The sequence below is a fragment of the Heloderma suspectum genome, chromosome 5 (genome assembly GCF_057233095.1).
Source record: "Heloderma suspectum isolate Gila_16-S chromosome 5, 16-S_ref, whole genome shotgun sequence".
Lineage (NCBI taxonomy): Eukaryota > Metazoa > Chordata > Lepidosauria > Squamata > Helodermatidae > Heloderma > Heloderma suspectum.
The window spans coordinates 182,646,471-182,672,690 of record NC_139462.1 but is presented as its reverse complement, the minus strand read 5'-3'; the positions used below and the strand labels follow the sequence as shown (position 1 = coordinate 182,672,690).

At 40.5% G+C, this 26,220-nt stretch overlaps 1 protein-coding gene across 4 annotated transcripts in view; it reads left to right on the top strand.

Annotated features, from left to right (window-relative positions):
- The window catches only part of ITGB8 (integrin subunit beta 8), a 54,471-nt gene extending 29,289 nt beyond the window's left edge, over window positions 1-25,182 (top strand). For 2 of the 4 annotated variants that reach the window (XR_014792357.1, XR_014792356.1), the window contains exons 4-15: window positions 6,615-6,861; window positions 8,516-8,681; window positions 9,071-9,229; window positions 11,869-11,964; window positions 12,047-12,136; window positions 14,642-14,776; window positions 16,166-16,559; window positions 17,031-17,256; window positions 18,834-18,934; window positions 19,151-19,224; window positions 20,762-20,928; window positions 21,025-24,084. Coding sequence is in view for 2 of the 4 variants with exons in the window: in XM_084858601.1 (XP_084714727.1) it covers window positions 6,615-6,861; window positions 8,516-8,681; window positions 9,071-9,229; window positions 11,869-11,964; window positions 12,047-12,136; window positions 14,642-14,776; window positions 16,166-16,559; window positions 17,031-17,256; window positions 18,834-18,934; window positions 20,762-20,928; window positions 21,025-21,147 (1,904 nt within the window). In the remaining 2 variants the exon portion in view is untranslated. Of the gene's footprint in view, window positions 1-6,614; window positions 6,862-8,515; window positions 8,682-9,070; window positions 9,230-11,868; window positions 11,965-12,046; window positions 12,137-14,641; window positions 14,777-16,165; window positions 16,560-17,030; window positions 17,257-18,833; window positions 18,935-19,150; window positions 19,225-20,761; window positions 20,929-21,024 lie in introns of all 4 variants that reach the window. The other 2 variants (XM_084858601.1, XM_084858600.1) reach the window with 1 other exon arrangement.
- The last annotated feature ends 1,038 nt before the right edge of the window (window positions 25,183-26,220 follow it).

Genomic DNA, 26,220 nt, shown 5'->3' with positions numbered 1-26,220 from the left:
ACAATAGATATGAAGTGTATGCTTGGTCTCTTGAGCAAATCCATTGTCTGAAACAAGGGATATAAAAGAAAATAAGTTCTAAGGCAGTGGTACTGAACACGTGCTTAAAAGCATGTCACTTGTTGACCTCCAGGTAGTAGTCTATCATCTCCTTTCAATAATATTATCAGTTGTATTGTTCTGATCTGCCTCTGTCATGGCAAGGACTTGGTGTCGTTGGATGCTGGTGAGGCCTAGGTTACAAAGTGTCCAGTATGTATTGAGGTTTCACTATGGTCTTGGGCAAGTCAGGTTAATCAGGGAGGCAGGAACGGGAATATGACAGCAGCATGGAGAGCTACAAGTGGGGCTGGAAGCTGGAGAAGCTTGTCTGTATGTTGCTCCAAACAGCAGCAGATCGCGACTGAGCCTTACATATGGGTTTGGCTTCCTTTAGGCTCGTTAGCCCCGTATCCAAACTGACTAAAGCCTTTTCTCTTAAATGGACCTGGTGTGGTTTAGCAACCTCAGGCTGCAGTAACAGGGGGGGTGGCTGTAGCATGCTGGTGTCTTCACGGCTGGAGTCCTCAGAGTCCGGATGGGAATGCGACCTCTGCTGGATGCAGGGAGGCAGGTCCCTGGGATCTTCCTGGGCAACTGCATCCTGAGAAGGTAGAAGTCTTTTGATGCCTTACTGTAACCAAGTCCTCTCCCTGAATTGTTAACTCGGGAGCCTCTTCTGACGATGAAGGGTTGGGGTCTTGGACCTTGACATGAATCTGACTACGCTAGCCTTATGTCTGGTGGATGCATCCAGGCAGATCCTTGTGTACTGCTGTTCGTATGCAGCGCTACTGACACATATGGGAATGTTTGGATCAGGTTGAAGGCAATCCAAATGAGTGTTCTACTTTCATTTAATACATCATCAATGGATTATGCGACTACGTGAAGAATAGAAAAGATACCTTGGAGATTCACATATTTATTTATTTTATTACGTTTATATCCCGCCTTTTTTCCTTCTTAAGGAACCCAAGGCAGCATACATCCATTTTATCCTCACAATCCTTCTCCATTTTATCCTCACAACAACAACCCTGTGAGGTGGGTTGGGCTGAGAGTCTGTGACTGGCCCAAAGTTACCCAGTGAGCCTCCATGGCCAAGTGGGGACTAGAACCCGGATCTCCTGACTCCCAGTCCAACACTCTAGCCACTGCATCACTACACCACGTAAGTCTATCCATAGCCAGCTGCTTCTAATAACATGCTCTGCATCCTCTACTCAGCCAAACGGTACAAAGTCCTCCATATTAGGAATCCCATGAATCCCTTTCTTGTTGATCTGTCACTACACACTTCTGCCTCTTGCATAACAAAGCCTTTGGAAATTACTTTTCTCATGCATAGCTAATATTTATAAGCCAAAAGTGAGTTTAGAGATCTTGTATGGACATCCACCTATACCACAAAGCTTCATAGGCTGTTAACACATCTTGTCAGTCATCTGCAAAGATGAGATTGGGTCAGCTGCTCATTCTCAGAATTATAGTGGGATGTATTTACTGAGCATATCCTGGCCTCGTTCATGTTAGGTTTACACAGGTATATGCGTAGTCCACTCCAAACAGTTGCTGTGGTATGTTAATACAGCATAGAGTAGAAGTCATTGTTTATTCATAAAGCTGGTGTTCCAGACCCTTGGGGATTTAAAGTGATGGTTTAAATGAGGGAAAACAAAAACTCTATTCATGACAAAAGTATTTCACATTGTGGGAGTTGCCTGGAAGTTTGGAACTTCTGCATGAACTTCTTGTGTAAAACCGTAATGCTTAGTGCGGTTTTAGTACATTGAACTGGTCATTCAAGAGTTGGCTTTGGGGAGAATATGGCAATACCAGCCAGATATGTGCAGGACTTCCTCAGTGAGCTATTCACAGCTGATGCACATATAGCACAGACATGTTGAAGTCAAATGTTGCCATTGCTAAACCTGTGAAGTTGCCCAAACAATTTGTAGAGTGAGAGACAGCACCAGGTCGGGGTTGTTCCTGCCTCCAGTTCCCCTACCATATTTTGCTTTTCCCAGTCTCACCTCAGTTCCTAGCCCTGCACGGTGCCTGCATGTTGCCACCATGGCACTAGGGTCTCCCTGGTGAAGTGAGTGGCAGGCTAGATTTGATTAGGAGTAGCTCTGCTGGTGCAGGACGCAGAAGTTGCTAGGGTGGGGCATCATGGCATGACTTCAGAAATCACATTATCTCTGATACTCCCTCTTCCATGCTCTTAAAAGCTAGGAAAATGTAAATAGAGTTATATCATTTCCTTGATCGAGAACAGAAATCTTAATGTAGTCAGCTTTACAAGCACAACTGGGAGAACTTTGAAGCTTTCATAGATGCAATAGTTCAGTGACTATCATTTCACATTTGTATCCCGCTAAGAAATTGCTCTGAGGAATTTGGCACTGCACGCATGAAGCTATTCCATTCCCCTACCCCCACCCCCTCACACACACAGTAACCCTGTGGGAGAGGTTAGGCCAAGAGATAGTGATATACCCAAAACAACTTAATCCTTCAAGGGTCTGCATATTTATATAAATCAATGTAAAGTTCTTGTTAACATTGCCAATTGTGGTGGGAAAACATGACCATCCCTTCCACGGAATGGCGTTACAATAAAAGACCAGCAGTAATTCTAGTGATGGAAATGATTTCACACTGAACAAGACTGAAAAAGAAGCCTTAGAAAAACGAGCAGGTTATTTTGCAATCTCATTTGGTTTTCATTATCTCCCTTCAAGGGGGAGTACTCAGCAGCATCAACAAATAAGGCTTCTCTGACTCATTTGTTGTTTTTTAATTGAGGTGTTTTTTTTAATTACTAGATATATAATGCTGTTTCCTGCTCCTCTGCCAAGTCAAACATGGCTGTAATCTGAAAAAATTGTTTGTTATATAATTTACATGAGTGTCATCAGTCATGTGTACATTGATATCATAAATAAAGCAGCCATCTTCATGTCATCCAGAAAGTCGTGATGGTGGCTGCCTAGTTTGGAAACTACATCCTACATTTCTGTTAGTATGCATGGAATTCTGGGGGGCAAACAAGAACACAGTTAATAAAAATGTGACCTCTGAGATTCAGGAAAACATTTTTTGGAGTAGATTTCAAAACCAGCTTTGGCATGGCATTTTATCCATATCTATGGAATTGGCATTCAGCTTTTGCAGTCTTAAAATGAAATATGTGTACCTGGTGTTCTTCAATATTTGACATGAAATTGTGGTCTCTTGAAAATGCTATAGAGGCAGTGCGCCACTACGATGATGACGACGATGATGAATGGATCTTGCCAAATGTAGGGTGCAGCTTTATATATCTATTATTGAAGCTTTCCTGACCAAAAAAGACTGATAAAATAAAGTAGCAAGCAGCCTAACAATCTAAATAAAGCAATCACAAACTTCAGAAAACAAACTAAAATTAACTAGGATATCAGACAGAAAGAAGATTCAAACAAATTCCTATCCATGAAATACTTTTTTAAGAAAGAAAGAAAGAAAGAAAGAAAGAAAGAAAAGCTTGAGGCAGAAGGCCTCTCTAGGCCTTCTGGCTGGTATCAATTTCAAAATGTGTCCTCCTTCTGCCAGGGATTCTGGGACATAAAGTCCCAGTTCCCTCCATGGCCAGAATTGATGTTCCACTAAGAAGCTCGAGTACCCCTTTGTCTATGCCTTCTGCCTCAGGTGAAGTGTGTGGGCCCTTGTGGAGGCAGGAAGTGGTGGCATTGGAAAGGGGCCCTGCTTGTATTTGGCTGGAAGAGGGCCCTGTTCAACTTACCTGCGAGGGACTGAACAGGGACATTTGTTTCTCATGCACTCCTATTCAGTTTCTTGCAATATCTCTGCTTAGTAATGCCACAAACAATTCTCAGCATTAGCTTTTGCATTATTTCCAAATTAGAATAAGCATGATGTCCCCAGACATTTTGACTATATAATAGTTGTAGGCATATTTTAAAATATCTTAAAAATAAGAGCTTTTTTTTTTCCTTTTAGGACTATTCATGTGATAGATTGCTCTAAGGATTCTTGATTTTTGAACAATTTGACATATATCTTGTTATAGAATTGTACTCAATCTGGAATGATTTCTTTTTTCATTGATCCCAAACGTAATCTGATTTTGTTATTTTGAACTGGAAGCAGGTCCCTTTTTCCTCCTTCCTCCCCCCGCAAGCACAACTACGTAACAAATTCAAAATATGTCGATCAATAATAATCAAGTTCCCAGAAGATTTGATTAACCACAATTTAGGATTACTAAATTGTGGCTAAGATTACGATGTTGTATCAAGGCAACTTCAACTATAGTTCAAATGACAAGCTGCAGTTACCCTAAAACAGAAGTGAAAGCTTCCAGCCTCCTCACTGTGCCAGAGGGGTCAGAGCACAAAACCCAAGGCTTGTTGAGGCTTGGTGGAGTGATGCTGTGGTTTAGCATTAAATCTGAATGAGGCCTATGTCAGGAAGCTATTGCAGAAAAGATTGAGGGGGACTTTCTGGGATTGGCAGTTCTCTTCTCTGTTATGTGGCTACCTGAATAGAGGAGCCACTGCTGGAACTGTGGCTCTTGTCCAGCAACTGGTGTCCTGGAAGCAATGAACTGGAGAGTTGGGAAATACTGATGAACCTAAACTGGAACGGAACCTAAGATCAAGGATATTCCATTTGTAAAGAAAACAAACAGATCCTTTCATAAACTGCCAGCCCTGAACTAGTGGCTTTAATTTATATGCAAATCCATTCCCATTTTGAGTCATAGTTTTTATTCTCATAAAGCCAGACTAACTTTGCACTATGAGATCTAAAAGGGATATGTAGAAAGATTGCTTTTTTAAACACCAGAACTTGTTACTATTCACCTTGAACATTCATTACACCGATTATTTGAAAAGATTAAATTGCAAGTCTATCACAGAATAGCTGGTGTCTTGTCTCTGCAGATAGTTTTGAATAAAAAGGTACTTTCTTTGCATAATGAGTTCAGTTGAAACGAAAGTCACCCCTGTTACATGTTCTTCCACTATTGATCTTTATTTAGTGATCTTCTAGCAAGTCATGCTCATTCTTTTTTCCTTTCCCATTTTCTTATTTCTGCTTTATTTCCAGAAGAATATATACCAACATTATTATTCGGACCATGGACCACATATTATGTTTTGGCTTTATCATTACTCTGTAAATTAACGAATATGGGTTTTAACCACTTATGCTGCAAGAACATAAGAAGTAAATTTCCCAGGGAGAGAGCCCTTCTCTGAGCCTTTTAGAAGGACCCCTGAATCTGCTGGGGAATATTATGGGGCACTTACGGCCTCTGGCACAGTTCTCCTCTTTAAGAGTAGTAGCAACAGAACAGTGATTTCTTCTTCATCATGCTACTCCCACCTGTTATTTATTTTCCTTAGCAGAAGGAGGAATGCTGGAATCCTACAGATGGGGAACATGAAAACCCAGCATGAAAGAGAATAGAAAAAAATTTATCTTACTACTACCCTACTTTGCTTACAACAGCAGTAGTTCACATGGTGAGGTGACAGTGAGAAAAGAAAAGACATCCGTTTAGCAGGCAGGGCAGTCAGACCAATGGAGAAGTTGACTGAGTGGATTTGTGCCACAGAAGGAAGTCAAAGGATAATTATCCCAGGGGGCATACGCATACACACACACACACACACACACACTCTGCAGGATTTTTGTTTGCAACAAATCCAGCCAAAGTTTTATGAGGGTGGACCGCAGTGCTTTAATTTTCTACTTGTAGTACTGAGCGAAAAAGACCCACCCTACCTTTGCAACCCCATTCACAGGTTGTGAAAATTGGGTACTAGATGGGAAAATGAGAGAGAATTCTACAAATGAGGGGGGGGGCTTATCAGGAAAATCGGTGGGGTCTTCTTTTTTCTGGCTTGTGGCCAGGCAGCCACCATGTTGCTCCATAACACCCAACTTAGAATGATGCTATATCATTTTAAGGCATTATGGGAAAACAGTGCATTATGGGGCATTATGGGGGAACAGTGCCAAACTATGCTTAAGAGAGGAATAGAATCAGCTGTGACTTCTCCCTGTAAGCTCCAGCCCATGAAAAACTCTGGATTTTCTTTTCACTCCCACCTCTGTTTCCATAAAAAGTGTTCCTCTTGGTACATTTGGTCACCGTTATTCTCCAGCTTACTTTTCCTTAACTCTTCTTGATTCTGTCACTTACGCACAGACACAAACTTTTATTCATTTTTTTTTAATACAGCACCATCAGTACATAGTTATATATTGCATTGCAGAGGCAAATCCAGGGAGGAGCTTACAAACCACAAGGAGGATGCAAAACTAAAATAGACAACAGGGAAAACAACAGGGAATGAAAGGGAGAGACTGGGGAGGAATAAATGTGGGCAAATGCATTTACATGTACTCTCAGGTTAGTTACAGTTAGGAATTAGGATCAAGAGGATAATCCAAATAAAACTGGTTTTAGAAAGAAGATATGCTTACAAGATTTGGTTTTAAAGTAACATGACTATTGATAAATATTGATTATAGTTCTGCTTTTTACACGTCAGGATCTGAAGCAAGTTTTATGTTGAAAGTCCGCCCACTGGAAAAGTACCCTGTGGATCTCTATTATTTGGTTGATGTGTCTGCATCTATGCACAAAAATATAGAAAAATTAAACTCTGTTGGATTTGATTTATCTCGAAAGATGGAAAATATTTCCATTGATTTACGACTTGGATTTGGATCCTATGTGGATAAGACAGTGTCACCTTATATTAGTATTCACCCAGAAAGAATCCATAATCAATGCAGGTAAGTAATGTTAAATGCATATCTATGACACAAATTCACCCATACACATCCTAAACCAAACTATTGTAATATAAACCTTTAGGAAATATAGGGTGTAAAATAAATGAGGAAATATTTGAAGTTGAACCATGGAATTCACTACCACAAGATGTAGGGATGGCCACCAGTTTGGATGGCTTGAAAGGGTGATTGGACAAATTCATGGAGGAGAAGGCTGTCAGTGGCTACTCGTCCTGATGGCTATATGCTACCTCCATTATCAGAGGCAGTATGCCTATGTTCACCAGTTGCTGGGGAGCATGGGCAGGAGGATGCTGTTGCACTCATGTTCTGCTTGTGGCTTTCCCATCGACAGCTGGTTGGTTACTGTGTGAGCAGAATGCTGAACTAGATGGACCCTTGGTCTGATCCAGCACAGCATTTATGTTCTTAGATTCTTATCAGCTGTGACTTGTGTCAGTGCCTCATAACATCTTGTAACATCATAAATGTGCTGACGTAATTGTAATATGTTGCCTCCTAAAGCTCACTGCTCCAGCACAAAAGCCTACAGGTCAGGATGGGAAATATGATCTCATTTTTATAAAAGAGGCAGTGTTCTTAATGTAATATGTTTGTGGAGCTAGGTTTTCTAGAATACACAGTATGCATTAAATAATTAAAACTCTGCAACTTGGTCATACAGACAGCTTGCTTTCCTGTAGTGTTCTGATTTGAGGCGGAGGGGAGAGAGACTCAATTTGTGGCCTTATTTTAAACTAACCTAAAATGTTTTAAAACTATGGCTAGCAAAATATTGGACATTTTGACTGGGGACGGGAAGGGTGGGGGGGAGGCGGGAGAAGAGAGATGTTGGGAAAGGGGGTGCATATTTTTCTCTGCAACCTTATGGCATCTTTCATAATTCACTTCTGTGGTGGAATGTTGCAGGTAGAAATAGGTGGCCCGGTTACTCTTGGCTCAGAGCTACCATTTCTGTGCCTTGCCCCCCCCTTTGGTGATATTAAAAGGGAGAAGCTTATCCCCCCCCCATTTTTTTTTCATAATTGTGGTATTCAGGACCATGCCCTTACATCAACACTTAGTGTCTTATTTTTGTTGTTGTTGTGATATGAAATTACATTTTGTGTATATCTGTATAGTTAGACAGAGAGATGATGACCACATTCAGACAGTTAATAATTCCAGATATGAATGAGCCTTGTGCCTTCATGTGCAGCTGCTTTGCTCCTTCCTTCACATGAGCATCCAAACAAATCAGGAATTCTTCCATTAACTATAGTTATCTATTATATTCAAAATGAGAACCTATAGTTAATGGCTTCTTGAACAAGCCAGGATATGAAGCCATGGTTTGAAGCTGGCTTAATAACCTGGCTTGTTTTGAAGTAGTTAACCATAGTTTCCTGGTTCAGATGTAACAGGCAACTATAGATAATGGAAAACTTCCTGGTTTATATGCCAGCTCGCATGAAGAGAGGAATGGATGCATGTGGAGCCACAAGGCTCATTCATAATTCGGCTTATCAAACTGAGATACATTTGCCAAAATGCAGGCATCATATAATCATCGTGTTATAGCTAACTACCGCTTCTATTAAAATGTTGCTTAGAAATTAATTATAATTTTGCATCTCTTCTTTTTACCACATAGCGAATATGAGCTGGATTGCATGCCTCCTCATGGTTATATCCATGTCTTATCACTGACTGACAAAATAGCAGAATTCAGAAGTGCAATTAATAAACAAAAAATCTCTGGAAATATTGACACACCCGAAGGAGGTTTTGATGCTATGCTTCAGGCAGCTGTGTGCCAGGTAAGAGGTAACCAGTAATGTGGCAAAAGATCTGAATGCTATTACTGTGCCTTGTGGTGCTTGAACATTGTGTGCATGTGGTAGCTCTTCACAGATCAAAAGGCAGTTTTGTAGGGCTTCCATTGCCTGTGGTTATCCCATCAACTTTTTCTTTCCATGTCCATCAAAGTATTTTTGTGGATATTTGTAAGCCTTCAAGCCTTCTGTCAAAGGAAGGGAACATTTTGATATAACCCACTGTATTTCAGGCCACTTTGAACCCTATTGAAATAGAACCTACAGAAGTTTTCTGAACCAGTGCAATATCTTTTAACTACATTTCAATGTCTCCTCTTCACTCGCATTTTCCATTACACATCTTAGAGTCCATTTTTCTTTTCTTTCTGTAGAGCCATATTGGTTGGCGCAAAGAAGCAAAGCGTCTTCTTCTCATGATGACAGATCAAACCTCTCATCTGGCTCTTGACAGTAAATTAGCAGGGATAGTAATTCCTAATGATGGAAACTGCCATCTGAAAGATAATGTGTACGTCAAAGCAACCAGTATGGTAAGGTATATGTCGTATATAGTATTAGCTTTGGACTGTGGTTCCCAAAGTGTTAGAAGGGCCTACATAATGAGATGCACATCTGCTGGGAGGCATGAACATCTACTGTATCCCTCCTCACTTGACTTGTGTTAGGGCCTCATTTAGTCAGAAAGGAGTATGCCAACATATTTCCTCACAGTCAGTGCAGTGTGAGTACCTTTTGGACCGTGTAGATTTTGGACCTTGTGGTGTTCGGCAGAGAAGAGGAAGAGATGTTGATGAAGCAACCCACTCTTCACACATCTTGTTGTGTCTGGCTCAACTAAGATTCATATGACAAAGACTGTAAGGGTACTTCCAGGTGGCGGGGTGCTAGTGATCAGGAGGCATTGAGCAGCTATTCCATCTTTTCTGTCTGAACTGATTATCTGCAGTAAGTGAAAAGACAGAAGAAGCGGTCTCATTGATTTCAGTGGGTCTACTCTGAGTTTGACTAACTCTGGATCCAATGCAATGGGGGATCCGGAATCAAAAATGTTGTGCTTGTAAAGTTCAGTAGAACTCTACAAAAATGTGATAGCAATATTTGGAAGGCTATCATAAATACAAATGGTGAAGGGATGACTACATACATCCTACCCACGGCAACACAGAGGAGGATGTTCTGTGACTTGTGCTAAATCTGTATTTCTACAGCAAATTAGTCAGTGCTGAGAAGCCAGTGAACATCTGTAGACACTTTTTGAAACTGATGCAGCAACAAAGCATTAACAGCAACAAATTATTGCAAAATTCCATTCCAAAATAAATACTATGTTATTCAAAAGGCTAATACAAATTAGGGCAAATGTTTGGTTGTTGCAGCCAGCACGATTTAGGAAATTTGTTTCTACCCAGTCATCAATTTGGGATAAAAGGAAAAATAGCACAGGCTATGATTTCCTTACCCTAGCTTTAATGCTAGCCAGATGTTGGGTGCCCCTTTTCTTTTTCTGTTTACCCCTCCCCCTTGTTGAGCTCTATTCTTCACTAATACACTCTGAAAGTATGTTTGATGTGGACGCCTGGGATCACCTAGGAGAGACTGGGTAAACTAGTTACCTTGCATTGTAATCCATCTTGAGAAGATGGTTACATTTTTATTAAATGGACAGGGTTTACAGATATGCACAACACTAGCTAAAGAGTAATATCTTTTCCCCAAGTCTGAATGGTCCACTTCACCTGAAGTTCCCCCCCATTTCAGCATCTGATCAAACTGCTGAGTGTCCAATGATTGGCATGAAATGTGGACCCTTATTGAGATCAAGCTCACATGTGTAATGCATTATTATTCTAGGATAAATGAAAGCTTAAATCAGAGGAAAAGAGTGGTATAGCAAGACAAAGGTGTGTGTGCGTCTGTGTGTGAATCCATTCAACACACCTACAGATGTACTTTTAGCATCAGCACAGGTAGATGCAGCTCCTTGTGCCTGCATTCTTCTCCGTGCTTTTGAACACTGTAGTACAGCTATGGGTTTAAACTCCTCCTCGCCTCTATTGTTTCAGTAGGAATCCGCTCACACAACTGCTACCCACAAGTTTCCCTTTTCCAGCAGCAGCCACACTAAAAGGATAATAACATTTTGTAAATGCCTTGAGTATTTTTAGTGGACAGATGACTCATAAATCCATTTATAAATACACATGTGGAGAGGATATATATGCAATGATTGCATCACATCTGTAATTTTAGGGGATGCCTGTGCAATTAAAAACTGAATGTATACGCATGACAGAAGCGTGTTTTCACCTGCACACTTCACACATGTACACAGTGCAGGGAGCCGATACTTGCTATCTGATCAAGTGTGAATTTGCCATACATTCATATGCCTTTCATTACTTTATCACCTCTCAGTTTGGCTCCGATGGGAGGAGCAGATGAAGGAGGGGCAGGGCTTTGTCTGATGTGGTAAGAGGCAATGATCTCTGATGATTCAAGACAGGAGTGGGCAACTTACGGCTCTCAAAGCAATTTCAAAACCCCTTTGCATGGGATCAGTTCAGACCTGTGGCAAGATCCACCTGTCCCTGACAGCCTGCTGCACCGAAGGAAGAGGGAGAGAAAACCGGTGGCAGAAAGAGAAGAAAAAGAGTGGCAGAAAGAGAAAAGGGGTCAACCCACTTTTGTCTGCAGCCCCCTACAGATTACCCAGGAGGGAGTGTGGCTCTCAGCAGAAACAGTTGGCTTAACAGCAGGGGAGAGAGAGAGAGAGAGAAACTGAGAGATGAGTGTGGGAATGAACAAGAGAAGGGGGAAAAGATTTTGAGAGAAGGAAGGAAAACAAAGTGAGAATTAAAATGGATGCATAGTTTAAAAGCATGTTCAGGATAAAGATGGATTCTGAAGATGAAAAGACTGAAGACTACTGACCTAGCTTGCATCCATGTCAGCTGTTGCACGTAATTCAGGATACTGCAATTGTGATGCAGAAAAAATCATTAACATAATTTGTAAATGTGCCCTTAGCACATTCCACTTCAGTCATTCGCACTGAAACTATAAGAACTCCATGTATGTAAGGTTTCTTGTTAATTTCATATTCATAGCATTCTGTATATCCTATTAATCTATAAACGCCACACTGTGTGTCCCCTTATGTGATTTACAGGAGCATCCATCACTTGGTCAACTTTCTGAAAAGCTCATAGACAACAACATTAATGTTATATTTGCAGTCCAAGGAAGCCAATTTCACTGGTACAAGGTATTTTTAAACATAATAATTTTATGTTCTTTAAAGGCAATAGATAAACTGGCATTATACCTCTAACTCTCTTCTTCCATAGGACCTTTTGCCTCTACTGCCTGGAACTGTTGCAAGACAGATAGAATCACAAGCACCAAACCTCAGTGATTTGGTGGTAGAAGCCTATGAGGTACATGCTTTTGAAGTTCATGTACAGTTGTTTCTTTTTTCTTTAATGTAGGTTTCAGGAAAGCAGCTAGTAAAGTGAATATCCTGTTGGCTTCAGATACAACTGCAATATGGCAAGGTGCTCAGGGAGTCCATATATCTATATAAGTACTTTTAAAAACTGTTCTCTTAGTAAATTAGTGAGATCACAGGTTTTTCTTCATCCAAACATGCTTCTGGGGTAACAAGTGGAACCTGAATGCAAAGCCTTCAAGCCAACTTACACAGCCGTCAGGGTTGAACACACTGTGCCCACCCTGTCTGAGTGAAGCCGTGCCTCCTTGCACCATCCACATATATATGCCGTATCAGACACATTTCCTTATAGAAAGACAACACTGTGATCTAACCGAGAAAGAAATCCCCCCCCTTTTTTTTTACTAGATTTATGGCTTTCACTTGAATTCTGACTTTTGAATAGAGCTTAAAAATTCATTTAGTGCTCTGAGGCAATCAGCATATTCAGAATAATAATTTAGTACAGCCCTGTACCACTTAAGACTGCGTTCTGCTGCTGGTTTTAATCTGGTTTTGTGACGCTGTAATGGTTTTATTCTTTGCTGCTGGCTTTATCTTTCTTTTATTCTGTGCTGTTTTTATTTTCGGTTTAAAAGTACAGTAAATAAATACACTGGGGGGATACTGCATATGTCAGGGTGGACACTGAGCCCATAGAATCCCAGAGCAGTTCTGATTCTGAGGAAGAGCAGTCGCTCCTGGGAGAGGAGCGCGCTCCTCTTTCCCAGGGCCAACAGCTGACGGAGATTCCTCCCACCAGCATTCCTAGCTTAGAAAGCAGTCCAGGGAGTGACAGAGCGCGCGTAGCAGACTTGGTGGACGCGCGACGCCGACGCAGAGAGCGGCGCCAAATGGAGGGCGCAGAAAGGAGGCGTAGTGCCCGGTTGGCGCGCAAACAACGGCTGCGCCCAGAGGATCCAAGGGAAAAGGGGAGGGACTCTCCCTAGTCCTTAAGTTCAGGGGTCTGCCAGTAATTCCCTTTCAAATGGGGACCAACTGTTCCAACTTAGGGCATAGGTACTCTGCTGCTCAGATCTAGTTGCTAACGGTAGAGTTGTTAAGTTGTAAAAGAAGAATAAAGCTTTGAAAGGAATCCCTTTGTCTGTGTCTGGACTTGGCTACTGGATTAGACTGAGAGAGGCCTCCAAGGAGCCCTTGACAGCATATTTGATTTAATTTTCTCATGTGGGAGGGTGACATAGCATGTCCCCCAGGGAGAAAGGTTAGAATCATAGGTAATCATTGCTATTACCAACTCACGTCATGGTAGCCTTGGTGTTTTTGTTGCCACCGAAAACAAGGCACTTGCTACCACCACAGTGGTGTTCCTGCTTTGCAGGGCCTGCCCCACCATTAGGCAAAGTGAGGCAGCTGCTTCAAGCAGCACATGCTGACATGTGGAAATCAGTAACAAGGGGATGGAAGACAGCTGTGTGAGCCATGTGGCCTACTCTATGCCCCCTCAGCTAGCCTGGAGGGGTGGGGGTAGTGGAAAGCACTGTCCTGTCGCTAGAGATGTACAGATTGTGTGAAATCCATTCCATCTGCGTTTTGCAGATTGCCAGGTGCCTTTCGTTCCATCACCAGCCCATTGACAGAATGGGATTTTTTTTAGTTACCAAATTTGCACAAATGTGAATTTGCACAATTGCGAATTTGTGCAAATTTGCACATGTGAAAATGCACAAATTCCCCCCAAACATGCAAATTCTCCCCAAATGTGCATTTTCATGCTGTAGCACATTTTGGAAATGCACATTTTGGCCAGCTTTTTTATTTTTCCATATTTTTCTACGACAAATTTGTGCAAAATTCAAAAAAGTTAGAAAAATGGTCTGCAAGTTCACAGAATCCACCCGACAGGGAGAAAGCCAGTCCGCTGCAGAATCCATGGGTCAGATTCATAAAAAATCCAAACTCATTGGGTTCCATCAAGGATTTCATCCAATATCCCTACTTGTTGCCCATGTTGAAGTAAAATTCAATTGCTAGTTTGGTTGGCTTTATGTATGGAATGAGTGGAGGCACCATCTTGTCCTTTGACAAATGTCTCGAGGTGTTCTAGGTAGTGACAGATCTTTGAACCAGTGGCCACTTAGTACATGTTGCCATGTTAAAAATTGAATGTGTGAACTTGCCCTACAGCATTTGAGTGGAATGTAGTGTTGTCATAAATATTGAATTGTACAATTGTAAAATTAGCTGGAAGCCCAGACGTTGCTATACTGTTCCTCCTCTTCAGGATTATAAGTTCTCTTGGCATGACTAAATGATATATAATGGAGCCTTTATGGAGAAAACAATTAATTCCTTTATGCAGAGACAGACAAGCTTTTTCGTTTCAGTTAAATCCACTGAGTCAGGCATGCTAGTGCTTACTGGATGCTAATGCATAGTACATATTGCCATGCAATGGGAATGGAATGTTTTGTTTGTTTTTTTGTTTCAGAAGCTGCTCTCTGAAGTGAAAGTTCAGGTGGATAACACAGTCCAAGATATACATGTCAATGTTACTGCGATCTGTCCTGATGGAAGTAGAAAAACAGGCATGGAGGGATGCAAAAATGTGAAAGCTACAGCTGAAGTATGAGCTTTCCTTTATTCACAAAGGAGATGAAATATTTCGTTAATATTTTGATAATAGCTTTTCAGTGGAAGAGGGTCTTTGTGGGATTTAAAGTAGATTTCTATTGGCCACATTCTTAGGCCCTCCACATTGTTCCTTGATTATACTTCTGCAGGGATTTATTTTAAATTAAATCCCAAGAATACATCTTTTCTGCTTGAGGTTATCTGTAAGCTTCTGCTTTTTAAAATTTCTCTCTGCTCCCAGAGTTGAGGTGTTATGTCTGCTCATACTGTCTACGTGAGGCCTAATTGAGTGAAATCTTTTAAGGGGTGTGTGTGTGAAGGAATGCAGGAATTTTTTTAAAAAAGTAACCCCAGGTGAACACCTTGTTGTTAAAAGCATTCATGCTGATTACAGTTCCTATTGGATGGTCTTTAGCATCATCTGTGTTATTCTAACATTATTTCAATGTCCTTTTATTCTTGCATGTGTCTAATGCTCCAGAAGTGCTGCAAGCTGCTCCTTGAACTCTTGGATGGTAGCATCCCCATTTACATGCATGCGTCTGCATGTGTGTGTGTGTGAGATGCTTCATCACTCAGGGAAGCCCTTGCAGATCAAGAGCTCATGTGGAAAACCAAACCATATGCTTGCAGTGGATCGGTACACTGGGGCATGAGAAAGCATTTCCAAGCTGAGGTTTGTGATGAGCATCAAAAGTAGTAGTATTTAAACACAGTTAAAACCTGTGGAGTCTTTCTTTGGCCATTGCAGTTTCCACTGTCACAGAGACAAGCCACTTCTGAAATTGAACAGTACTGCAGGGAAAGTGACTGCAGGGAAAATGTGTATTTTTAAGAGAACTAACTGAACACAAACTTCCTCTTGCACATAAATTACCTTTTGTTGGCAACCTCAAAATGCAGTAGGCCAATCAAGCACACCTTATTGTGACCACAAACATGCCTTTTAGCTGCACAAATCTTTATGCGGAAACTGCTTTTGTAGATGTAACTTCCCAATGCATTTGGAAAAATAGATTGTCATCTGTATGACAGGATATAAAGTGTGTACATCTTGTTCCTACAAACAAGTTTTATGGGTATTGGAAAAAGATCACTTGGAAAGTGGTCCGAAGACAGAAGTAAGATTTAGCGGGTGCTTGTTGGTTTCAAATGGAGATTAGTTCTAATGGGCCAACTTGTCTAATTCATATTGGGGCCAAAAATAAGAATTCTGTTGAGGGAATGGTGACAGGTGGCTTCCCCCTGCCTCCACCCTCGAAGTCAGCATTTGAAAAGCGTGTATACATAGAAATTACTTGCATTTTTTAGTTTCCATCAAGCCCCTATAAAACATTTGACACTATAGTAAGTAAATACTTTTTACTTTTTTATATCGCAGGTGTTGTTCAACATCTCCATTGCCATGAAAGGATGCAGTACAACTGAAGGAAGAAAATATGTGATACTAAAACCCCTTGGTTTCAATGAATCTACCAGAGTTAATATACACGCAAGGTGTGCTTGTCAGTGTCAGGACAGCATAAAGCACAAAAGAATATGTGGCAATGAATTGTCTCAGGATGCTGAAACATCAAACTGCAAGGGCAGCACATGTGAAGAGTTCTCTTCTGAGCAGTGCAAAATGCATAACAACCATCTAATCTGCAACGGTCAAGGAGACTGTGTAGGTGGAAAATGTATTTGCCACGAAACTAAACTTGGCATGGTATATGGTGAATACTGTGAAAAGGATAACTTTTCCTGCTCATATTACCTTGGAAACCTATGTGCTGGTAAGCGCCAGAATTCTGCAGTATTTTACCCATTCAGGTTTGATAATTCTATCTCTTTTATTTCTTATTCATGTTTACCTACAGCACCATCCATATACATAGCATCATACAGAATTAGATGGGGAAAAATAGACCGGACTTATGCCCAAGAAGTTTGCAGTTTAAAATACACAATGGCGGGGGGGACGATTGGGGAGGGAAGGTTGAATATGGACAAGTGTCGTTATGTGTACTTCAAAGCTTGGTTGCAGTTGGGAATGAGGAGTACGGACGATAAAAGGTGAGTTGGGGGGGGTTGAAGAAAGAGAGAGAGGAAGAACCATTTACATGTTCTGACCATCTCCCATGCTGCCTGGGAATGATGGGCATTGCATTTCAATGCATCTGGAAGGCATCAGGTTCAAGAAGATTGATGCAGAGCTTTAGTGAGTAATGTAGTCAGGTCTCACCCTTTATTCTCTGCTCCCGTAGGCCACGGTGAATGTGAAGTTGGCAAATGCAAATGCTTTGGTGGTTGGGAAGGTGACCGTTGCCAGTGTTCGTCATCGTTACGGAAGCACTGCATGAATCCAAATGGCCAGATCTGCAGTGGAAGAGGAACGTGTGTGTGTGGAAGATGCAAGTGCACTGATCCTAGCAGTTTGGGCCGTTTATGTGAATTCTGCCCTTCTTGTAGAACAACGTGCAGTGACAAGCGGTATGAGTTTGAACTAAAACTTGTCACTTTTAATCTGCAGTATCTAAAGCAGGTGTGGGCAATGTACAACCCACTACCCCTCAAAGCTTTTGCCCTGGCCCATGCAGTCCTCCGCTGCTGACTCATGGCATCACACAAAGGGGCTGCCAGGAAGAAATCGTGATTCGAGATGTCTTGGATAAAGGCACAGTCTCTGAACTTTTGGGAGATTGAGTGTATGTGTCGCTCTGGGTTCTGTCTGTCTGTCTTTTTATTTATTTATTTATTTATTTATTTATTTATTTATTTATATTACATTCCTGTACTACCCAATAGCCGAAGCTCTCTGGGCGGTTCACAGGAATTCAAACGACAAAAAGTGCAGAATATAAACAGGATAAAATATAAAAGCTTAAAACTACGGTATAAAAATACAACCAGAATAAAACCTAGCATCAATGGGTTATTATCACACATTATAATCCATAGGACAGCCTTTAACCAAGATCTTTAAGGGTTTAGAATTTCCCCTCCCTCCCTCCCTCCCTCTGTCCATCTCTCTCTCTCTTGCTCTCCTTTTCTTTCTTTGGTTTTCAACAGGAATTAGCATTGCATATACTTCCTTTGCTAATCACAGGAGTCTCGTGGAAGCTGCATACATTAATTGCTCTTCAGTCCCATCCAACACACACAAACGCACACATATCCCTTCACTGGGTTTAAGTTACTATCATGGTCCCAGCCCTGGGACCAGTTCTGTGATCCCTCATCTTTGCCTGAGAGTCCTGAAAGCCCTTGCTTTGGGTGAAAGGGCCTTGCAAAATGTGCTAGATCACAGCTCTGTGCATTCAGCAAGCCAGCATCACATGCCATGACTTGCCACACATGCAGATTGCTCATGACTAGCAAGTAAGACATGTCTGCCAGTGTCTGACATGTCAGACACAACACAAACACGGTCTTACTGTCTCTTCCTTTGCCTCTTTTGGGCATTTTCAGGTGTTCTCAGACCACAGCTCCTACAGTTCTCCAAAGGCAAAGAATGTGTTAGGAAAGGAGATAATTGGGATATAAGGTTTTCCTTTTCTTTTCTGGGAGTAAAGCCTTGGTGGGCTGTATATAGTCAGGCTTTAATTTGCTAATCCCTATCTTACAGTATTAGTTTTCTGAGTGATAGGTGAAAGCCTTGTTAAAATCATTTTGGGGATCATTTGTGAACCACCCAGAGAGCTTTGACTATTGGGCAGTATAGAAATAAATGAAAATGAAGTGAAATATCCTGAATAGGTCTTTATTTGTTGAATCTTTAATGATATTACATGTCAATAAAGAAAATTTAAGTCCCAGTCATTCATCTTTTGCACATATTGCAATAAGTAGTAGTAAGACTACAGTTTATGGTTCACTTTTGGTACCCTGCCATCTCCTGTTTCAAGCAGCCTTGAACAAGGGAATGTTGTACTCCTTACGCACCTTATTGCTAGTAAGAAAACCAAATTGCTGAATTGGTGAGATGCACATTTGGCTTTGTAGAACTTTGCAGCTAAGAGAAGATGAATAACATGAAAGTATCCATTCAGTTTCATTTTGCTTTACAGACATTGTGTGTCCTGTCATCACTCCAACTTGTCTCAGATTACGCTTGATCAGTGCAGAACCTCATGTGCTTTTAGGGTACATTATAATGAGCAATCTTCAGGTAAGTAAAGAAATTGCCCATATATATTGTCTGTAGACCTGATATAATGCTTCTTCATCAACATTTCTTCATCCCCCACTGTTGGGTTTACATGATGTGTGTATTCTTAGTACAAGATATCATAACTGAAATAGATGTCTTTCCTTACTTGGTGACAAATTGCCAAGTGTAGTCAAATTATATGTTTTGATATCGGCTTTTTCTTCTGCTTCTCAGTCTTCTATGTGTGGTTTGCCAGAATTCTCAGAATCTTCTTGGTTGCATGTCAAGCAGACTGGGGTTTTTTTCAGGTGGGTCATAATGTGGCTGAAACGAACGCTCACAAGAAATTGAGTGCTAGTGCTTAAACACTTTTTTGTTGTTGTGAGTTTCTTGACTGTTTACTGTAGATGACATTGTTTTTCTTTAGCTAATATTTATATTTTCATGCAGGAACTACAACAAAGATATTTTCTCTGGGGAAAGCAAAACCTTAACAACAGTAAATATAACTGGCTAGTGTTGGCTCAATATCAGGGGTCAGGCATTCCTAGACCCTTGAGAAATTAGTTCTGTTAATGACAAAACCAGCCAGAGTAATACAGGAAGAAATGTTTCTATATGGCTGTATGTTTTTCATATGTTTTTGCTTCTGCATATGCATTTGTTTTATTATTGTTTTAATCAAGTTTTATTTTATGACTGTAAGCTGCATTGAGTGCCATTTGTCTTGGTAGAAAGGCAGGGTACAAAGCCAATCCAATCAATCAATCAATCAATCAATCAAAGGCTATTCTTACTCCACATTAGGTGTGCACAACTGAATTATGAATTACCTCTTCTGGTAGGGGCAGCTGAAAGCTGAGAAGTTGCCAGGGTGGGGTGCTTAGCCTTTTTGTCACCTTCTCTAAAGATCAATCTCCCCATCCTCCCTCCCTCTCCCCCTCCCCCTCCCTCTCACACACACACACACACGTGCACGCACGCACATATCCCATTATCAGTCCCCCCCCCCATCTATAGAGGCTTTTTGGCTATTATTGTGTGTGTTTGCGTGTAAGGTGTAATCTCAGTTTTCAGTCCACTTGGTTTATAGCATAGGTGGGCAACTTGGCTAGCACGGAGAACTACATTGTCATCACATACCAAAAACAGAGGGCTCTTTCAAAAATGAAGCTTGGGATTTTAAGAAATTACACTATATATAAAAGCTTGGTGGCCACAAATTGTCTACCCCAGCTCAAAAACGTCTCAGGAATGTATGATTTTGGGGATTTCAATTCCTTGCAGAGGGCAGGGTTGTTTTAAATCATGGGAGCCAAACTTAACTGAAAGGTATACAAAGAATTTAATTACATGTATTGTTATATTTAGAGAGATTCATGAACTGGAACTATTGGAATTGCAACACTTATAGCTGTTAAATAGCATAGGAAGAGAGTTAGTGTTGTCTATTAGATACAACACTAAAATCTTTTGTCATGGAGCATTTTAAATTTAGGAGGGGAGTCATTTATCTTTTCTGTGCCTTCAGCAAAGTCATACTCCACTCATAGTTTTGGTTGTGAGGCAGGATGTTAGCAAAACAAGTCTTTGATCTCAGCTAGTGCTTTTTACTTGTACACAATGCATGTATCAGTGGCATAATGGAAGACCTTCCTTATTAACATGTTTTCCTTGATTAACATACTACTTTTGGTATTTAGCAGAATGATAATTCCATAATGAAATGATTTAACCATGTAAAATTCTGCATTACCTTATCACACTAGGGTTGTGCATTTTAGGTTTACTGTATGTACTTTTAGGGGGCAATGTAAATTTTACATATTGTTTTTCTTATTGCAGAATGTATCTCCAATGATCCAAGCCACTTCAAAATCTTTTTCAAAAACTTTATAATTACATTTCTGATTGGGTCACTTAATGTTCTTATAATCTGGCGTATAATTCTGCAGTGGAACAATAGTAAAATTACGTCCTCGGCTGATTACAGAGTGTCTGCAACAAAGAAGGTAACTGATGTCAGTGACCCATGATTAATGTTTTTCTTGAACATAAAAATGCTAGTTGTGTGAAGCTTTCTGACCAGTTATATCTTCTCCTTCAAGGATAAGACGTTCTTGCCTACTGTTTGTACAAAAACGGTAACCTACAGACGTGATAAACCTGAAGAAATAAACATAAATGTCAGCAAGTTACAAGTAAATGAAACTTTAAAATGCAGCTCCTGAAGACAAGACTGCTTTCTTCAAAGCTTTGTTTTCACAATCAAGAAGTATATTTGAAAGATCTTGCCTGATACTTTGGGGTGGGTGGGTAGGATTTTGAATACTGTAACGAAGTGACCTGGAAGTCTAGTTGCACAACATGGCTAGATCTCAACTAGAGCTGCTCCTTTTTGAAAAATAAATGTGCATTAACTACTGATTAACAATTACATTGCTGAGTAAAGCTAAGGTATTTCGATTGGGAGCCAATTGTTTGAGGCTGATAGATCAAATTGGCTTAGACTGAACTGTTCTGGCTTAAGTGAGCTTTATATTGGTTCGCAACACCACTCTGCATTGTAGCACTTTAACATAATGTAACTTATTAGTTGTGTCATAGAATGTTAATCTCAACTGGTGTGACGAAAAAGCACTGTTCTCACTTTAGAGGTAGCTAACACAGGTTTGGTCTATGGCAGGGATTCCCAAACTGTGTTAAGAAAAATGTAGCTGGCATATAAGTGACAAGTCAACTGTCAGTTCTTACTCCTTTTCTGAGTGCTTGGAACAAACAGATTAGAGGGAAAGAATGTGGAACCAGACATGCCCACAGGTAGAGGACACAGGGAATCCAAAAAGTTTGTTTAGGCCGCAGTCTTATGCATGTTTAGCTGCTGGGAGTCGTAGGTCTTTTCTCTGTCTAAAAATGCATAGGGTTGTGCCCTTAAGAAGTTACAATTCCTTACTACTGCCAGCACTGATGAGCAAGCCCAGATATCCTACTAATTTGGAGCTGAGTGGATAAATAGGCTTGCATCCGGTGTGCTCAAAAGACACTAACAACACAATCCTAAACATGCCTATTCAAAAGATAGCACCACTGAGTTCAATAAGGCTGATTCCCAGATAGGTAGGTATAGGATAGCAGCTTTAGGCTGCAGTCCTAAGGATACTTTATTTGAAGCAAGCCCTATTGGTATCTGTGGGACTTACTTCCATGTAAAAATGGGCTGCAAATGTTTAGAGGATCGCTGGGGAAGTTTATTACTCCTGGCAACTCCTGTGTACCTTTTGGCAGGGAGCAGGGCTAGCCCTTCTATTAGGGAGAGTGAGGCAGTCACCTTCGGTGGCAGATGCTGGGAGATGGCAGCAAAGTGTTGGAGGAGAGAGCTGTGGGCCATGTGGGCTGCCTTGCACTTTCTAAGCTAGTCTGTAGCCCTCAGATGTAGTGGCGGTCGCTGTCCCATTGCCAGTGTTGAAGCCAACCACCAGTCCAGGCAGCTTTTGTACATAGCATGGGAGAGGGCGCCATCTTGTCCTTTGCTTCAGGCAGCCAAATATCTTGGGCTAGCCCTGGTAGAGAGATTCTCATCCTGAAGAACCATTTTGCTCTGTGAATGAGCAAGTCACGTCATAAAACTATGATGTATTTTAGAAAACACTAGACAAAACTACAAGTGTGTTTGTACACATTTTATTGAATCTCTTTCACTATTTCTTAACTGTTCTGAGCTTGTCTGCTTCAGGGTCTTTCTAATATTTGATATAATTGTTTCTTGTAAAAGACTGGAATAAATAAAGATATAACTACTACTGGATTTTTTTTAAAGCTAAAATGTTGCCACTGTTCATAGTTAGGAATAAATTTTGCGTCATCAAGAAAATACATTAAAGCTTTTGACTCAATTTGACCAGTTTTGATATAAAATTGAAAATACTGTATTAGTGCAGAAAAGTGTGAGATGTCAAATATATGAGAAGATGGCAATTGGAGAGTAGATTCATATGGATAATCACTCTGACTTTGAAACTGTATGTCATCAAATCAATCACTCTGTCAACCAAACTAAAAACTAGTATATTTTGGCTGCCATCCTATATGCATTTACTTGGGAGCAAGTGCAACTGAAGTTGGCAAGGCTTACTTCTAAGTAGACAGATATAGGATTGCATTGTTAACTTTTAAAGACCCTGTCCTGATCCATACATGTGTGCAGTTCGCATCCTAACTCTACAATGTTGTTGGAAGCTCTGTGCACACATCCCATTGCATGGAAGGAGAATCCCAAAGCACTGGAATGGATGGGACAAAGCATTGGAATGAAACTGTGCATTGTGATCCCATGGATCTTTGAAGTCTAATTTAAAAAATATTTATTTATGAAGACATGCTCCATCGAGGCTACAATGCTCAAACTGCACAATTATAGCACTTTTAGGATTATAATGTGTATTGTTCTTCAGAAATTTCCCAACCTGTCTTGCTGAAATAACCAAATTCTTTGTGAGATTTGATACAGTTTTTCTCCCCACCCTTGCTTTGCACACTTCTGAAAAAAGGTACCCAATGTCACTAAGAATGTCATGATATTTATAATTTCTGTGAACATATATATCTGATTTTCCTTCTGTTTGCCATACCATGATCTGTTTAATACTTAGGTATTACAATATAATTTGAACAAGAAAAAGGTCTAAATTGAAATGTATATTTTGTAGTAGTTCCTGCTATTCTTGCTTTTGTTATGTTTTAATGTGTACTGTTCTTTTTGTAAAAACAAATGGGTGAGTCATGTTTTTCTCAATTCGGTGTTTAATATGTAGACTCTAAGAAAGAAAGAGGCTCAGAGTATAAGGGTACAATCCTATGAGAGTTGTAGATTTTATTTTATGTTAAAACATTCATAGGATTACAGCCTAAATGTAATTTCGTATTGTTTATTATAATCTTAAAACAGTTTGAAATCACTGCCATAACTTCCATTGAAACTTACTGCGTATTTTATTGAAAATGTATTTTTGTAGAATACATGACTAACTTTTTAATTTCTAATTATTTATTAATTTGTCACTTTAGTATATTGTAAGATAGTTTATTTTTCTATGACTGACTTAACATTACGTGAATACAAAATTATACTACTTTGTCTAAAACATTAAAAGAAGTCTTGTTTCTAATCCATTTTGTTATATTGCAATATTTTTAATGGGAATGTCTTCCTCAATTTACCTTACTATAAGTTTCTTTAAAACAACTTAAAAAGAATTTCAGCTCTATAACTGTAATCCTACACTATAATTCATGTGCAAGTCCCACATAACAATCACTATCCCGCAGCAACACTCCTCAACAAAACTAAAGGAACAGCAGCAGAAGGGGATAGAAAACAGCCACTCAGAAAATGCCAACCACAAATCTCCAAAGGCAAAATCTATCCTCCAATCCAAGGCAGAATGGAACTCCAGAATTAGAAGCAGTAGTTGCTAAAGAACAATGGAAGAAGATTATTGCTCTCATGTCCTGCTTGTAGGCTTCCCAGAAGCATCTGGTTGGGCACTGTGTGAGATAGGATGCTGGACTAGATTGGGCTCTTATGTTCTATACCCATTCCACAAAGGAGCAGCCCAAAGGGATGATTTTCTGTTGTGTTGCCCCTTTGGTAACAACCTATCAACTGTGGTGAACCCTGGTGGAAATATCACCAGCTGAAGAAATGACTGCCTAAGGAGCCAGATATCATAGTTCTCTCCTCGGTGGGGCTTTCAAGGCTCTTGGTAACTTCCCATAGATCTTGGTGCCCTTCTCTAAGCAGCAGAGAGGCACCAAGGGGGCTCTAGACAACAACCATCTTTCTCCAGACCTCTGATTTCCCAGCTGCCACTTTTACTACTCTGCTACTTCCATTGAATAACACTTGCACTTGGATCTTGAGAGAGAATTTTATTTATGCAACCCATCCCACCTAAACTCCAATACACAAAACTCATTTCAGTTTCCATTGTCCACAGGAATGAAAACAAATCCGTAGGTCTTTATTGTGCTGCTTTTTTGGTTTTATTGCAGATGAACAGTGGGGTTGCAATGGGAGCAGCTAAATCTCTGTAAATCTTGCAATTTTGCTGTTACTATTATTGTTCCTATTTTTCATTTAGTGGTTCCAGTTATTTGCTCAGCATAATCTTCGTGTTCTCCCAAGAACTTTGAGTTTTATTGAATTTGCTTGAATATATATATTAAACTGTCGGAGAGCTGGAACAATGGAGTAAAAAAAACAAATCATTGCCTGAGGGTGTGTGCGCGTGTGACTTGTGGAGTAGGACTCAAAACTGCATGGGAAGGGGAATGGAATAAGTATTCTTGATGGGGGTACTGAACAGAAACACTACAAGCTTTTCTACATGACATTGTTAATCTGCTGTATCTGCTTTTGGTTTCATCACAGAATTGAGATCTGAGCACTAAGAGCTTTTCCTTTCCTGCTTTTCCACTACATAACCTCGAGGCGGCACTATGCTATAGCAGAATAACACAATTACACAATTAGGAAAATACATTTTCTTTTACTTTCACCAGTAATACTCCATTTTCCTGCCCTAAAAACCCTCCAGGAAAGTGGTCTTAAGAAACAGAAGCAAAACTGGAGGGTTATGACATCATCTAAAGTACCCATAAACAACCGTGAGTAAGAAATGATGAGCACCAAATAAATGCCTCTACACTGTAAAGACAGGTTGCTATCTGTAACTCAGTAACTGTAGTTCTCTGAGTGGTCATTTATGCATTCACACATGTGGGCTCTGTGCCTGCTCAGAGCCTCAATTCGGGAAGCTAAAGCTTATATAGCTGAGGAGTTTGGGAACCTTGACCCCACCGTCCCAGGGTTCATGTCCCTAGTGGGTTCCTATCTATTCCCTCAGGCCCTTGAGACTGACACTGCAGCCTCAAAACTTAGAGGAAGTGCCTTCGGTACCCATCATCAAACTTGAATATGAATGATAGTGAAGAGAGGACAGTGGGTGGGTTGTGTGAATGCATAGATGACCACTCGAAGAACTACTGTTACAGGTAGCAACCTGTGTGGTCTCTGAATCACACATATGGGTGAGTAGCAAGTGGAGATGGGTCAGTGCCCTACTACAACATGGATGAGAGGACAGCATGACCAAAGTACAGTCAGCTCTTGCCCGAACATCCAACCTGTAATGCCTAAAAAATGTAGATGGCATCAACCAGACTGCAGCATGGCATAGTTCAGGGATGGCAACCCCTCTGTCAAATGCAACTGACATTGCTCCCATATGAGTAGAATGAGCTTG